Here is a 14,238-nt window from a genome sequence, read left to right on the forward strand (position 1 = left end):
TTCTTGACTTTACCAACATTATCAACCCATATAGACTTGATCATGGGGACAATCCTTCCATTCCTTTGGTCCCTGACCTACTCACTACTAACAACTATACCACTTGGTTGAAAGCCATGTGCAGGGCTGTAAGGGCTAAGAACAAAAACGGGTTCATCAATGGAACCTTGATTAAACCCAAAGACACCATTGACCCATTGTATGATGCAAGGGAATGTTGCAATGACTTAGTTGTTTCTTGGATTCAAAATTCAATTAGTTACAGTTTGAAATCAAGCATTGCACTGGTAGATGATTCTAGCCAAATTTGGGGGGGGGGGGGGGGGGAACTAAAAGATCGGTTCACTCAACAAAATGGGCGACGAATTTTTCAATTGAAGAAGGCCTTGACAGGTCTATAGCAAAAACAAGACTCTATAAGTGTTTATTTTGGCAAGCTGAAAACTCTATGGGATGAACTAATCATCTATGACCTTATTCCTAACTGTAGCTATGGAAAACTCAATGTATTGCTTGATTGATATCAAAGGGACTATGTGATATAGTTCCTAATGGGTTTGAATGATTCGTATAATGTCACTCGTGACCAAATAATGGTGTTGGATCCTTTACCCCCATGAACAAAATTTTTTCAACGATCCAACAATAGGAGATGCAACATCTTATGCTTTCTGGTATCCCTTTTCTTGACTCAATGGCTTTTGCTGTTAAGAAGGGATATTCTTCCTTCAAAGCCTCTACCAAACCAACATACCCACAAATACGAGAAAGGCCATACTGCACACAGTGTATAATTCAAGGCCATCTCTTAGATAATTGTTTCAAGGTAGGAAATGTCCAAACTCCAATTTGCAATTATTGTAATATGTTAGGACACATGGTAGATAAGTGTTATAGGTTACATTGTTACCCACCTGGGCACAAACTATCCACAAAGGGCAGGACAAATGGTTTTTCTTCTTTTGCTAATTTGACCACAATTGAACAAGAGGAGGGCACAGATGAGAAAATGACATTCACAAATGATCAATACCAGCAACTTCTGTCTCTATTGCAGTCAAAGGAAGTCTCCATTGCCAATCACTCAGTCAACAATGTCCAAGCAGATTTCAATCAACCTTCCACCATGACTGGTATACACTCTTGCCTCACTTCATATACCCTAGCACACAAACCACCAACACATTCACCATGGATCATTGATACTGGTGTATGGCCTGTAGCATTTCATCCATTACATTACCAGTTTCATTAATGGCTAGACTTCCTAATGTCCATATAACACCTGTTACTCACATTGGAACTGTCAAAATCACCAACACACTGATCTTACACAATGTGTTATGTGTTCCCTCTTTCAATTTCAATTTGATTTCAGCTAAACAATTGGTTAACTCTCTTTCCTGTTGTTTTCTATTTTTTTCACAAATCTGTTTCATTCAAGACCTTTTGTCATGGACCACGATTGACATGGGTGAGATAGAGAATGGTTTATACCACTTGCTGCTTGATGAAGTGTCGCCTACAGCTCTTCTTGATAATTTTTCACTTTCTTTACACAAAAACATGTTTGTTTCCACTACTTTCAGCAATGTTGATTTAATTTCAGATCTTTGGCATTTTAGAAGGGGTCATACACCCATTTTCAAATTGAGTGTAATACCAGATCCTTCTATAAAGAATCATTTATCAACTACCTCTAATGCAAAGCCTTGTTTCGTTTGCCCCATTGCCAAGCATCATAAACTTCCCTTCCCTGTTAGCACTCATAAAAGCAAGCATGTCTTTGAACTCATACACTATGACATAAGGGGATCCAATCATGTTTAGACTTATGATGGATCTAAGTATTTCTGAACTATTGTAGATATTTTTCTAAAAGTTCTTGGATCTATCTTCTTAAAGCTAAATCTGATGCAAGAGCATAAATTGAGGCATTCTATAATCTGGTAGAAACCCAATTTAACACCAAAATCCAAATCCTTAGAAGTGACAATGGTGTAGAGTTCCAGATGAAGGTTTTCTTTAATAAAAAGGGGATCATACACCATAGGACATGTGTGGCAATCCCACAACAAAATGGAGTTGCAAAGAGATAACATCAACACCTTTTAAATATAGCTCGAGCTCTCAAAATACAAGCTAACCTCCCCACTAAGTATTGGAATGTATTTTAACTGCAGCCCATATCATCAATCATGTCCCTAGTCCCTTACTCTCAAACAAGACACCCTTTGAGCTTTTGTTCAAAACTCCCCCCACCTATTCTCACATGAAGAAATTTGAATCTCATGGCAGGAAATATGCTTTTCTTGGTTATCCATTTGGGGTAAAAGGCTACAAGGTTGTTGAATTTGACACCCATACAGCTTTTATTTTAGGAATGTGACCTTTTATAAGGACATTTTTCCATTCCATCACCATATGTCTGCCCTTTTTCACATTCTCCTGACATGACTCATTTTTCCACTTTCCCCTCTTATTCTGCACTACCTAACTCTTCTCCTTTCCATCTTTCACATATCAGCACAGATTTCATGCAAACCCCTCAAACCTCATCTCCTTCAGCATCACCTCTTACAGACACTATATCTTCTACACATGATCCTTTTGAAGCTTCCCCTTCACTCCGTACACCCACTGTAGCCCTTAGAAGGTCAACTAGAACTCGAAAAGCACCTCAATACCTACAAGATTATCACCTTCAGCAAGTTTCTCTTATCTCACCTACTCAATCTTTTTCCAAGGCATCCTCATCTTCAAGTATTTTATTCCCATTGTCTAACTCTCTTTCTTATGCTAATTTGTCACCTCAATTTTGTTCCTTTTCTGCCACTATTTCCTCACACAATGATCCACACACATATACTCAAGCTGCCAAAGACTCAGACTGGTGTAAGGCAATGGAAACTGAAATTGAAGCGTTAGAACTCAACAACACTTGGGTACTTACTGACCTACCCCTGGTAAAACAACCATAGATTGCAAATATGTGTACAAGACCAAGTATAATTCCAATGGGATTGTTGTAAGAAAGAAAGCCAGATTAGTTGCTAAAGGCTTCACCCAACAAGAAGGCATAGATTACCATGAGACTTTCTCACTTGTGGCTAAGATGGTCACTGTAAGGACTCTTCTAGCCTTGGCTGCCATCAAAGGGTGACACCTTCAACAATTTGATGTTAACAATGCATTCTTCCATGGAGAACTTAAGGAAGAGATTTACATGAAAAACCCTCATGGCTACCACAAGGGCAAACCTAGTCAAGTTTGTAGATTACTTCAAAGTCTCAATGGTCTCAAGTAAGCTTCATGTCAGTTGTATGATAAGTTCTCCACTTCTATTATTCAGTTTGGTTTCACTCAATCTAAGTCTGATTACAGCCTCTTTACTTGGATTGATGGTGAAACTTTTATAGCTTTATTAGTCTATGTGGATGATATAGTAGTTGCCAGTAATTCACTTGATTCCATTGCTATCCTTAAAACCTTTTTGAACCAACAATTCAAAATCAAAGACATTGGTACCTTATGGTACTTCCTTGGTATTGAAGTTGCTAGATCACCTAATGGCATTCATCTTTGCCAACGAAAATATACCCTGGATATACTTGCAGATTCAGGTACGTTGGGTTGTAAGCCCTTGAAAATTCCCATGGAGTAGTACCTTAGCAAATCTTCTGGCACTCCCTTAACTGATCCAACAATGTACAGACGTTTAATTGGCCGCCAGCTTTACCTTACCATAACCAAACCAGATATTAGCTACCCTACCCAAGTCCTAAGCCAATTTATGGCTCACCCTTCTACCACACATCTTGCATCTGCTCATAAAGTCTTGAGATATATAAAAAATACTCCTGATTAGGGTATCTTACTTTCCTCCACATCACCACTTCATATTCGAGGGTTCTGTGATTCTAATTGGGCTTCTTGCCCTGATACTAGACAATCTGTTACTGGTTATTGCATATTTTTGGGTCGTTCTCTTATTTCTTGGCATTCCAAGAAGCAGACAATGGTGTCACGATCCTTTGCAGAAGAAGAATACCGTGCTATGGCTTCCATTGGTACAGAATTCACCTGGTTGAGACAACTTCTTTCTGACCTTCACATTGATCATCCTCAAGCTGTTGAGTTGTTATGTGACAATCAAGTTGCCCTCCATATAGCAGCCAACCCTGTTTTTCACGAAAGGACAAAACACATTGAAGTGGAATGTCATCTTATTCGAGATAAAATTCAAGAGAGCAACATCGAAAGTGCTCATGTCTCCACTTACTCACAGCTTGCTGACATTTTCACCAAGTCACTGCCATCTTACCTTCTCTATTCACACCTCTCCAAGATGGAAAATCTCTATTCTCTATCTTGCGGGGGGTATTAAAGTAGGATCTACTGCATGGACATCACACTGATGATTTCATACAGAATCATGTACAGCCAACTAACCATGATGAAATCAACGGCATTAATTCTCAACACCAGCCACCAAATGATGAGCTAGTTGTTGATATTGTTGTAGTTGATTTACTAGAAAGTCCTCCATTGAGCTGTACATGAGCTGTATTGTATATTATTTGATTCCTTTAGTCAGTTAGATTTCTATTTCTAGTATATATGTGCAGGCGTAGTCCACATTGTAATTACAACAAATCAATGAGATTAGTGCAGTAACTTTTCTCTCAATTCTCTCTCTGTTCTCATTTTCTGTTTTCCTTACAATATATATATATACACACACACGTACGTATACATGAAACAATGGCCTGAACTAAAAAATCATGGGCATAAGAGACATTATATATGACCTACATTTATGTTACCTTCCTAATCATTAATTGCTAAATTCTTAATTATATAATGGTGCCATGTTGGGATCTGTCAGAAAATGATGATTAGTTTATTTGATCACTTGACTTGCGTTTAAAATGGAAAATAACATTCAAATAAGCCACAGTACTCGTGAATTAATTAAAACGTACCATACCACTGAACAAGTATGCATGCATGTTCCAACCACATAATTAATGAACATTCACTTGAAACTCCGTCAAACTTTTATAGAAGCCTTGGCTATGTCGTCTCAAGTTAAAAAAAGGAGTACGGCGGGTGGCAATCACATACAAATCATTCCTTCTCCTGCTGGTCGCACCATCAGCCTCGGTCATGTCAAGTTCTTCTGGTTTCATCCCATTTGGAAGTTCCAAATCGAAGTTGTACAGCAGTTGCGTAAGTGCAATCTCAAGAGTTGCAGCACCAAATGGTAGGCCAGGACATATCCTCCTCCCAGCTCCGAATGGAATATACTCGAAGTCGGTTCCTTTAAAATCAATAGAAGAACCAAGAAACCTCTCCGGCTGGAAGTTATCGGCATTGATCCAACATTCTGGGTCTCTTCCTATTGCCCACGCATTCACTATAGCTTTCATTTTAACTGGTATGTCATATTCACCTATTTTGCATCTTTCCCTGCACTCTCTTGTGAGTAAGGGCACAGGGGGATGTAGTCTTAAAGTCTCTTTGATGACTGATTTTACGTAATCTAGCTTCTGGATGTCAGTCTCTTCCAGTTTCCACTTTCCTCTCAGGACTCGCTGCACTTCAGCCTGTGCCTTCTCCATTACTCTTGGGTGTTTTAGCAGCTCAGATATTGCCCATTCTAAGGTGATTGCTGTACTCTCACCCGCTCCAATATAGAGGTCCTGAAAAAGATTGAACATTAATTGTGTTATGTAGACCACCATGATGTACGTACGTAAACTTATTATATATTCTAGTTTGTATGCCATTAAGATTGAAAACCATACCAAACTGACAGCTTTAATTTGCGAGGTCGTGATATCCATTTGGATCTCGCTGGACTTCTGAAGTTTTAGAAACGCATGAATGAGATCTTCCTTGTGTGGGAAATCATTGCGCATCATTTGCTTCTTATGATCGTCGATCATATCCTGTAGAATTTTGTCAATCTGTCGGAATAATCTCTCCAAGGCACGTGTCATCCCAGTGAAGAAACTGAGAAATTTAACTGAAGGGAACAAATCGGGAACATTGAAGCCTTGACTAAGCGTCATCATCTCCTTGACCAATTGTATGAATTCATCTTGACTTGTGCTCTTTTCTGAACCAAAGGCTGTCCTAGAAATTGTATTATTTGCCAAAGACAATAAACCCTTGCTGAGATTAAAGGGTAGTCCCTGGGACAAGGAAATGGATTCAGTAAGATTTGATACCTCCTCGTCTCTTACTGACCAAAAGGATTGGACACGCTGAGCACCTAGGAGTTCTTGGGTACAAATTTTTCTTATTTGTTTATAGTAATCGTTAAAGGGACAGGAAAAAAGACCTGAACGAGCATTTGGGAAAATGTCAGCAGCAAGAAAGGTAGGCCTTTGTGCGAAACTGAGATCATGTGTCATCAACACCTCCCTAGCTGCTTTTGGTGATGAGATGATTACAGTGGAAAGCTCACCCATCTTTATGTGGAAAACAGGCCCATATTTCTTGGCTAAATTTCTCAAAGAATGGTGTGGCAGTGAGCCTGAGCCAATCAATTGATGCAAGTTTCCTATAAAGGGAAGCTTCCCGGCAACTTGAGGATTGGACCTCGGGCTTTCCACCTCTTCCGAAATATCAGTAGTGCTACGAGGAAGAAAAGAAGACTAGGAATTAAGAGTGACCAAGAAGAGGGCAGTGGGATCATTATGGACATTGGAGAGGCCGCTTGTACAATAGCCATTAGGGACATTGTTGATTTGTATGCACTCCAAACTCCTCCTTTTCTTCAAAATTTTATAATGCTAGTAGTAGATATGCGATTGTTTTTATATTACACACATGCAAACAGTACTAGTGTCGGATAGTGCGCGCATGTCATCGTAGAATCTAGATAACTCTTGATTCCCTTTTTATAATTAATTAGTACTAATCGTGTACTGTGCAATAATACAGGAAAAAATCATTAATTATCAATTTTGTTTTATAATTTTCTTCGTCACGGGATCTGATCACTTGGATTATAATTTGTTGGCGTTTTCAGTAGGTCTAAGAGAACTTCCAATGACTTTTGTTGAATGCTCAGGCACTAAAAGACAGGGAGAGGAGAAAGGAATATCAGAGATTCACATGCAAACAAACAGTTAGCATCGATCGCGTGCTAAATTATTATTAGCATTTTCAAAAACCGTAGGGTATTTTTAGTTAAGAGGTGCGTGCATGCTTGGTAATAATGACAATTAGGTCTGATCACAATTTATGTCTAATAGCACATATCCGACATGCATATATACACAAATTAAGATGTATTGTCAATGCCCTTAGTTTATTTACCCCGTAATTGCTGCTGGCCGGCTTCTTAATTTTGAGATTAAACTATATATATATATATATATATATATATATATATATATATATATATATATATATATAAATATAACAGCTTCCTTCTTCAACATTTAATCCCCTTCTTTTGAGAAGGGAGATGTATCTTGGCCAATACAAGGTACGGACAACATGTGGCTCCATAATGCACTCCAAAGAACAGCGAGCATGTGGAATTTAGCTTAACAGTAATTTTGTTTTTGTTGAATAAAAAAGGATGTAGGGAGCGATCGGAGGTGGCTTTTTCTCTGACCGTCATGACCATAATAGCGTTCTACCTTCTGGAAACCGGACACGATCGAGGGATCTAGATGGTAGAAAGTTGCAAGCATGCTCCCTTAAGTTGAATTTAAGCCATAGTTTAGAACATACGAGTAATTATCATTGTGGAAGAAGGAAGGTGATGAAGGGTGAAGTAGCTAGCAGCATGGTGTTCAAGAAACTGACAAGGACTAGGGATCCTCCAGTGGTGAGGTCTTGTTGTATTCGGAATCGTTTAAAGGATGATGAGTAATATTAAGTACAAACTTAAAATAGGCAAATTCCGTGCAAACCATTTGTAAAAAAAAAAATATCTCAATAATAAAGAATTTTTTTTTTTTACAATTTTTCAATGTAGGGTCCATTTTTTTTTACAAAGACTTGTACAAATCACTTCTCATAATTGAAATCATGAGTACAAAAACCAGAACTATGACAACTCACAAAAAGAATACATTGCTCCTATTGTATAAGAACTACACTACACAAACTACAAATCCTAGAAAAAGACAATCTTAAAATGTGCAACATGCAGCCTTCGACCGACTAGTAAACTGACAGTGGATCCATGCGTGTTGGGAGGGAAAGAATCATTATAAATAATGATGCAAATTGTGCTTTAATTTGGTTGCAGAATAGCTTAATCTGACCGCCCAATGTAAGTCATTAGAACGAATTCATTAGACCATTAACTTTCCTATACTGCAACAATCATATAAACCGGGTTTCAGTTGTTGATACAGGTAGTCTTAATTCTTTGTACAGTTATCCAAATACTTTTTATGGATTTCTAGACTTTAATCAAATTCGTTATCTGTTGGTCAAAGGATGTTGGCATATTTTATGAAACTTCGGTAAACTCGAGGGAGATAGAAAAATAGGAAAAAGAAAGAAAAGAAGAAGAAGCTGGCCAAACACTGAGTAAAAGGAACAAAGAAAAGTCAAAATGAGCTTAGCATTTTTTCTCAAATGATAAAAAATAGAATTACCCAAATAAAATAGAAAGTCATACAAAGTACAAAGAAAGATCCAACTGAGAGAGAGGGCCCAGAAGCTGCTGCTGCTGCTGGCATCCAACCTACGGACAAGTTCAAAACTATACGACAAAGAAAAGAATAAAAAGCACCTCCCTCAGTTTTTTTTTTTTTTTTTTTTTTTTTGGGTATGGGTCAGCACCATTTAAACCTAAAAAAATACCAGCACGATCCAGCAGAACCATTTAAACCTAGAAAGTACCCCAAAACAGCGTGCGTATATCCCACGCCCATCCACAGTCTGCCAATATCTCAAGTCAAATACAACCAGCCACCATAAACAACACTACTCAATTTTCTTCTCTTCTAAGTACCTCACACCCTACAGTCCTCCCTCCCTCCCTCCCACCCATTCCATTCAATTCCATCCATATGTATAAAAAAATAATATAGGATTCCCCCCCCCAAAAACTACTGTGCACCAAAATCCCATATGTGTATTCCCGAGTCCCTTGATGATGCCGCCACATGCCTCTCGTTTGCCACCATAGCATTCACCTCTCCTATTCTCTCTCCAAAATTGTACCGGAATTCACCGCTCACTGCCTCCCACACTCTTATCACACCCCCCGAGCACATTAGCGCGTACCCCCGGTTCATGCACCCCACCACGCCCCCACGCCCCCTCACGTTAAACCTACACACTTCCTCCATCGTTCCCACTCTCCGTACTCTACCCACCCCACGTCTGTCCACGCTTACGAATGCCTCCTCGCTTACATCCACCGATGTCACCACTAGGCCTCTTCTGTACTCTTGATCCCTCAACACCATTCCTTGGTTCCTCAGGTCGAAAACAATCAACCTCGAACTTGTGCACGCCAAAGCCGATTCCTGATTCGTAACTCGGACCCGGCCCACGAACTCCGTCACCTCCGTAAACATGTGCCAACCCAATACCGCTTCCGGGTCGGTCAACGCCCCTCCCATGAAAACTAGCTCCGCAGTGATAGCGTCCCATATGTGGAATGCCTGGCCCGGCACGCCAGCGTAGAGCCCTACCCACCATCGATCGCAGCCGGTGAAGTCCACCAGCGCCCCGTCTTCCATCATTCTACCAGCACAGACCCTGTTAGGAATTGGCGCCGGATCTGGACCACCGATGATCCCCACGTTGATATCCCCATCCATTGTAGCGAAGATGAGCCTCGTATCTTCGTCGACGATAACAATACCGGACACGGCCCGTGAAAACGGACCCAAAATATTCTCTGGTGGGAGAAAGAAAGTGCGAGCGTGGGCCAGGCTATCAAGGTCGAAGAGGCGGACCGCACCGTCGGCGAATCCACAGGCGAGGTGGCGATCGGAGAGAGCGAGGCAACGGCAGGAGTTGACATCAGGGTCATCCACTTCAATCTGGTCGAAGAAGTCGAGCGTAGCGTGCGATGACCTGCGCATGCTGAAGTTCTGGGCCGTCCGATGCCAGTAAACGTACTCGTTGTGCCATGAGTCACGAAGTAGTCGAGTCCGGCCCCAAATAAGTCCAGTGAGGCGTTGCCATAAAAGATCAGAGCGAGAGACGGCACGCCACGTGGAACAAACCTGCAATCGTCACCAAATTCCACGTGGATAGTTAAGAACACATGCACGTGGATAATCCTTTTTTTTTCAAAAAAAAAAAGCTCATCGAACAGGGGCAGTTTAATTGTAAAAGAGAAAATATTCATTGTAAAGTATTGGGCACGAGGGCAGCAACTCACAATATAACTGGAAGCCTTGAAATATTAAAAGAAGGTTAAGTTTGACCATATATTTATCATTTTAGGCTTGTTTGAAAATATCTTATTTTATTTTTTTTCTAAATATAATTTAAATATAAAATTTTTAAACTAATCATTACAATTTTTTTAAACTAATAATTAAACTTTTTCAAAATAAAAAATAATTAAACTTCTTAAAATTTCTAAACAAAAAATAATATTGCAACTATATTCTAATAATATTTAAATTTTATAATATTTTTTATTTAACTTTTTCTCACATTTTTTAAAATTTAAAAAATAATTAATTCACGTTACTTTTCTTAAATTATTTTATTACTATTTATAAAATTTTAATCTCCACGATTATTGTTGACCGTATATTGATGCGGGGGTGAGTGGTGATGGGAGCATCTGGGTTATCGAATCAGCAAAGCAGAGGAGCATTTATGGGTAGGATAAGTATCCAAATCCGAGAGAGAGAGAGAGAGACTTTGTGTGGATGGCCATTGGCAATTTGGCCATGCGCGTTAAGCTTTAAAATGGTGAGAGATGCGACTTGGGAAGGTGGAGCCATGGATGGCAGAGAGTAGGGGGCAGACCGAAAGCAGGAGAGACTAGGGACTAGAGAGCAGTGGTAGAGGTGTAAGAGAGATGTCAGTGAGAGCGCTATGCAAATAAAGAAGGCGGGGTCCGTGTTTTGGAGTATGCTGTCCTTTTCAAACATGGAATCAGCTTTGTCTGAAAGACTGATAGCAGTAGCAGCATGTAAGATTGTAGCTTAGACTGCAAGCAGAAGGAGGTAGGTAGCCGCGTATCAGGGAGAGAGAGAGAGCTACCCGTGCCATCCTACTATCAGGGAGGACACCGTGACAGCTCTTCCTTTTATTAGTCAATCCATGCCCCAACACCATACCAGGTACACCAAAGTACAATCTCTCGCCCCTACACATATCAGTGATATGATATCATTTCTAGAGAGAGAGAGAGAGATTTTCCACACACACTATATATATATATAAATATATATATATGGGCCAAGCTGCAAGGACAAGTACATGGGTGATTGATAATGTTTTAATAACGATATTAACAATATAACAACGCTTGCAATCAAAAGATGGACTATAGTTTTAGCCGCATGGGGGCAAAACGAATAATGATATAACCAATAATAACAGTTGATGTCAACGACCAGACCTTAACAACCAAGCAAGGTGATTGATAATGGGAGATCCACTGGAAGTTGCAGCTGGATATGTAATCAAGTACCCAGAAAGGACAAACAAAACATTTGATGTGGTCCACACACTATACTACTCATAAGAATCACAGATATATATATATATACACACACACAAAACATAGAATTAGATAGCGTGCTTTCCCACCTATTTCTCTTTCATTTCCAAGAAAGGGCATATATAGCCAAATGCTTGTCTCGTTAAAAGCAGCGAATCTTTTTACCTCTCCCCCAACCAAACCCAAATCCTCCCTCCTTGCCTTTTGACCCCTCTGCATGCCCTAACTCTACATACCCACAAATTTGCTCACACGGCTATTACCTTCTTCATTTGTGTTTTGGCTTTGCTTCTTACACGCACATTCTCGGCCGGGTGCTTTAACAATCTCTCTCTCTTTTCGAAAACGGACGGTAAAAAAAGGCTAAGAGTCCCGCCAATTCTTTGTCAGGAGAAACTCAAACAAAAGAGCATGCATGTACATGAATCCATCCTCGCCACTAAAAGACATATACATATGATAAAAAAGAACAAAATACAAGTCATCGACTGGGCTGTTGGGGTTGTAACGAGACAGACAAATATCTCCTGGGGGTAACCCGGGGAGACATCAAACTCGTAAAATCAATATAGGGGGCTCCACGTGCTCTTTTTGGCATTGAGCACATGCGTATCTTTTTGACTAATCCCACCAGCACCATCAAACTTTACTGGTAATATAATATTAACTTAACTAGTCATCAGTACTACCACTCTTTTCCTCTGCACCTTCTTCTGATTGGAAAATTGATTTTTATAAATAATTAATTATGAAAGTTATATGTACATATATATATATATATATAAAGAGTTGAAATGTGCAGCCTCTGGATGTTTGAGAGCAAATAAGCGCGATCCATTGTAATGATAAAAATGGTAAAATTTCAGATACAGGTAAAACCAACTAAATTAATATAGAAGTGTAAGACATACAAGAGCAAGGCAAAGGATGGAGACAGGCCACAATTGGGTCCTCTCCTTCCTCAAATCATGCAATATGATTAGCAGTTCTAAGCTATAAAAGTAGGTTTCACTTTCACAGGAGGCATTTTTGTATTTGAAGCTCAGAAAGGCATCCCATAAATTTTGTAGATGCAAGAAAGTTGAGTCAAAAGGAGAATTTTTTAAAGCATAAATAATATTCATGCCGATAAAGGGAAAAGAAAATTCCACGCCAAAAGAGCCCTTTTCATAAGATATGGAAAGGTGGTCCAAAAATAGACATTCTAAAGTTGTAAAAGGGAGGGAACTCATTTTGCCAAGAAGAAAAACACACCTTCTGAAAGGGACAAGATTTTATAAGAATATGACGCTTCAAAAAGCAATTGCTTTCAGAAAACAGTTTCTTCTTTGGATGCTTATAGGCATTTGACAATCTAAGCATTCAGATCCTCCTCCTCTTGACAATCTAAGCTAGATCTTTGTTAAAAGATATATCTTTTTTCAAAACGGGAATAATTATAAACTCCGGTAGCGGCGAACATTTAGATTTTCGCAGACACATTGACTCGCCTGACGTCATGTTGTCCATTTTGGTAGCAAAACCATCGCTTTTCCAATGTAGCGTTTCTTTTTCCTAATGCTACGCGAAAGAGATTACCCAAATCATGGAATACATAACGATTTTGGCTTCGAAGACAAGATCTCAACCAAGAATTATGAATTCTCAGTACTCGATAATCTCGTCATAGTTAAATTTGTACATCTCAGTTAAAGAAGTAAAGCATCAACTTAATAATGAAAATCACGAACACACCTGAAACACAGTTGCGAGGGCAGGAGCCGCAGCAAGGCGGCCGGTAGAGTGAGAAGCGTCAATGGCAACTTGGGCAGCAAAAGCTTCGACAAAAGGCTCCGGCAAGACCTCGTTAACTGCACGTCGCCGAGACGACGATGGCCCTTCAAAATCTCCCGCTCTTCTTTCGCTGGGGCTGCCACCACCAGTACCATTGCCATTCTCGTCTTCAGAAGAAGAAGAAGGCGACGACGAAGACGACATTAAGAAGGGAAAAAGAAGGGAACAAGGACAAAAAGGCATGGATAAAGACACAATGTGAGGGACCCAAAAAGAGGGTGTCTGGGATTCTTGATATATATGACAATGTGAGTGTAATAGTTGCGAGAGAGATATAATATTACCATATATAATAATAATAATAATAATAATAATAATAATAATATATGCAATATGAAATTGTGTAGGAAGTTTTTATTTCATTTATGGGAGGTGGGGTTTCTTTGGTTTCCCGCACTGCAAAGACGGCGGGGTCCTATAGTTTCATGTTCATTTTAGACAGTGAGAGTGAGACTGCTGGTTTTTATCATTTCACCACGGTTTTTTCAGGTGCTCGTCAACGTATATCTCGCAAACTAGCTCTCGTGTTTTTGCTTTCTATGTACCTCTTTGATCTGTGCGGTTCTCAAAAAAAAGATTATGTAATATCTGTGGTTTATAACTTTTGGAGGGTTTTTCTGCGCTCTGAAGATTAGTTAGCCTAGTTTGTTTTTAGTGATAAAAGGAGATGAAAATTAAAAAGTTAAATAAAATATTATTAAAATATATTTTTTAAAATTATTTTT

The 14,238-nt window shown here is 39.3% G+C and overlaps 2 protein-coding genes across 2 annotated transcripts; both read right to left on the reverse strand.

Moving 5' to 3' along the window:
* Positions 1–5,027: 5,027 nt before the first annotated feature.
* On the reverse strand, positions 5,028–6,479 carry LOC121249540 (desmethyl-deoxy-podophyllotoxin synthase-like). Its single transcript, XM_041148240.1, has 2 exons — positions 5,811–6,479; positions 5,028–5,705 (listed from the first exon to the last, which is right to left on the reverse strand). Exons 1-2 carry the CDS (start codon positions 6,477–6,479, stop codon positions 5,028–5,030), a joined length of 1,347 nt encoding a protein of 448 aa, XP_041004174.1.
* A 2,610-nt stretch (positions 6,480–9,089) lies between these two features.
* LOC121248960 (transcriptional regulator STERILE APETALA) lies at positions 9,090–13,678 on the reverse strand. Its single transcript, XM_041147589.1, has 2 exons — positions 13,415–13,678; positions 9,090–10,220 (listed from the first exon to the last, which is right to left on the reverse strand). Exons 1-2 carry the CDS (start codon positions 13,655–13,657, stop codon positions 9,090–9,092), a joined length of 1,374 nt encoding a protein of 457 aa, XP_041003523.1. The 5' UTR covers positions 13,658–13,678.
* Between the last annotated feature and the right edge of the window lie 560 nt (positions 13,679–14,238).

This window comes from Juglans microcarpa x Juglans regia, chromosome 2D (assembly GCF_004785595.1).
Source record: "Juglans microcarpa x Juglans regia isolate MS1-56 chromosome 2D, Jm3101_v1.0, whole genome shotgun sequence".
NCBI classification, from domain to species: Eukaryota; Viridiplantae; Streptophyta; class Magnoliopsida; order Fagales; family Juglandaceae; genus Juglans; species Juglans microcarpa x Juglans regia.

Excerpts from the sequence above, each read along its gene's own strand:
- LOC121249540 (XM_041148240.1), bottom strand. The coding sequence starts at position 6,479 with ATGGGTGAGCTTTCCACTGTAATCATCTCATCACCAAAAGCAGCTAGG. Across the intron at positions 5,706-5,810 it reads AAATTAAAGCTGTCAGTTTG|GACCTCTATATTGGAGCGGG; the intron begins GTATGGTTTTCA and ends AATCTTTTTCAG.
- LOC121248960 (XM_041147589.1), bottom strand. The coding sequence starts at position 13,657 with ATGTCGTCTTCGTCGTCGCCTTCTTCTTCTTCTGAAGACGAGAATGGC. Across the intron at positions 10,221-13,414 it reads CCCTCGCAACTGTGTTTCAG|GTTTGTTCCACGTGGCGTGC; the intron begins GTGTGTTCGTGA and ends TGACGATTGCAG.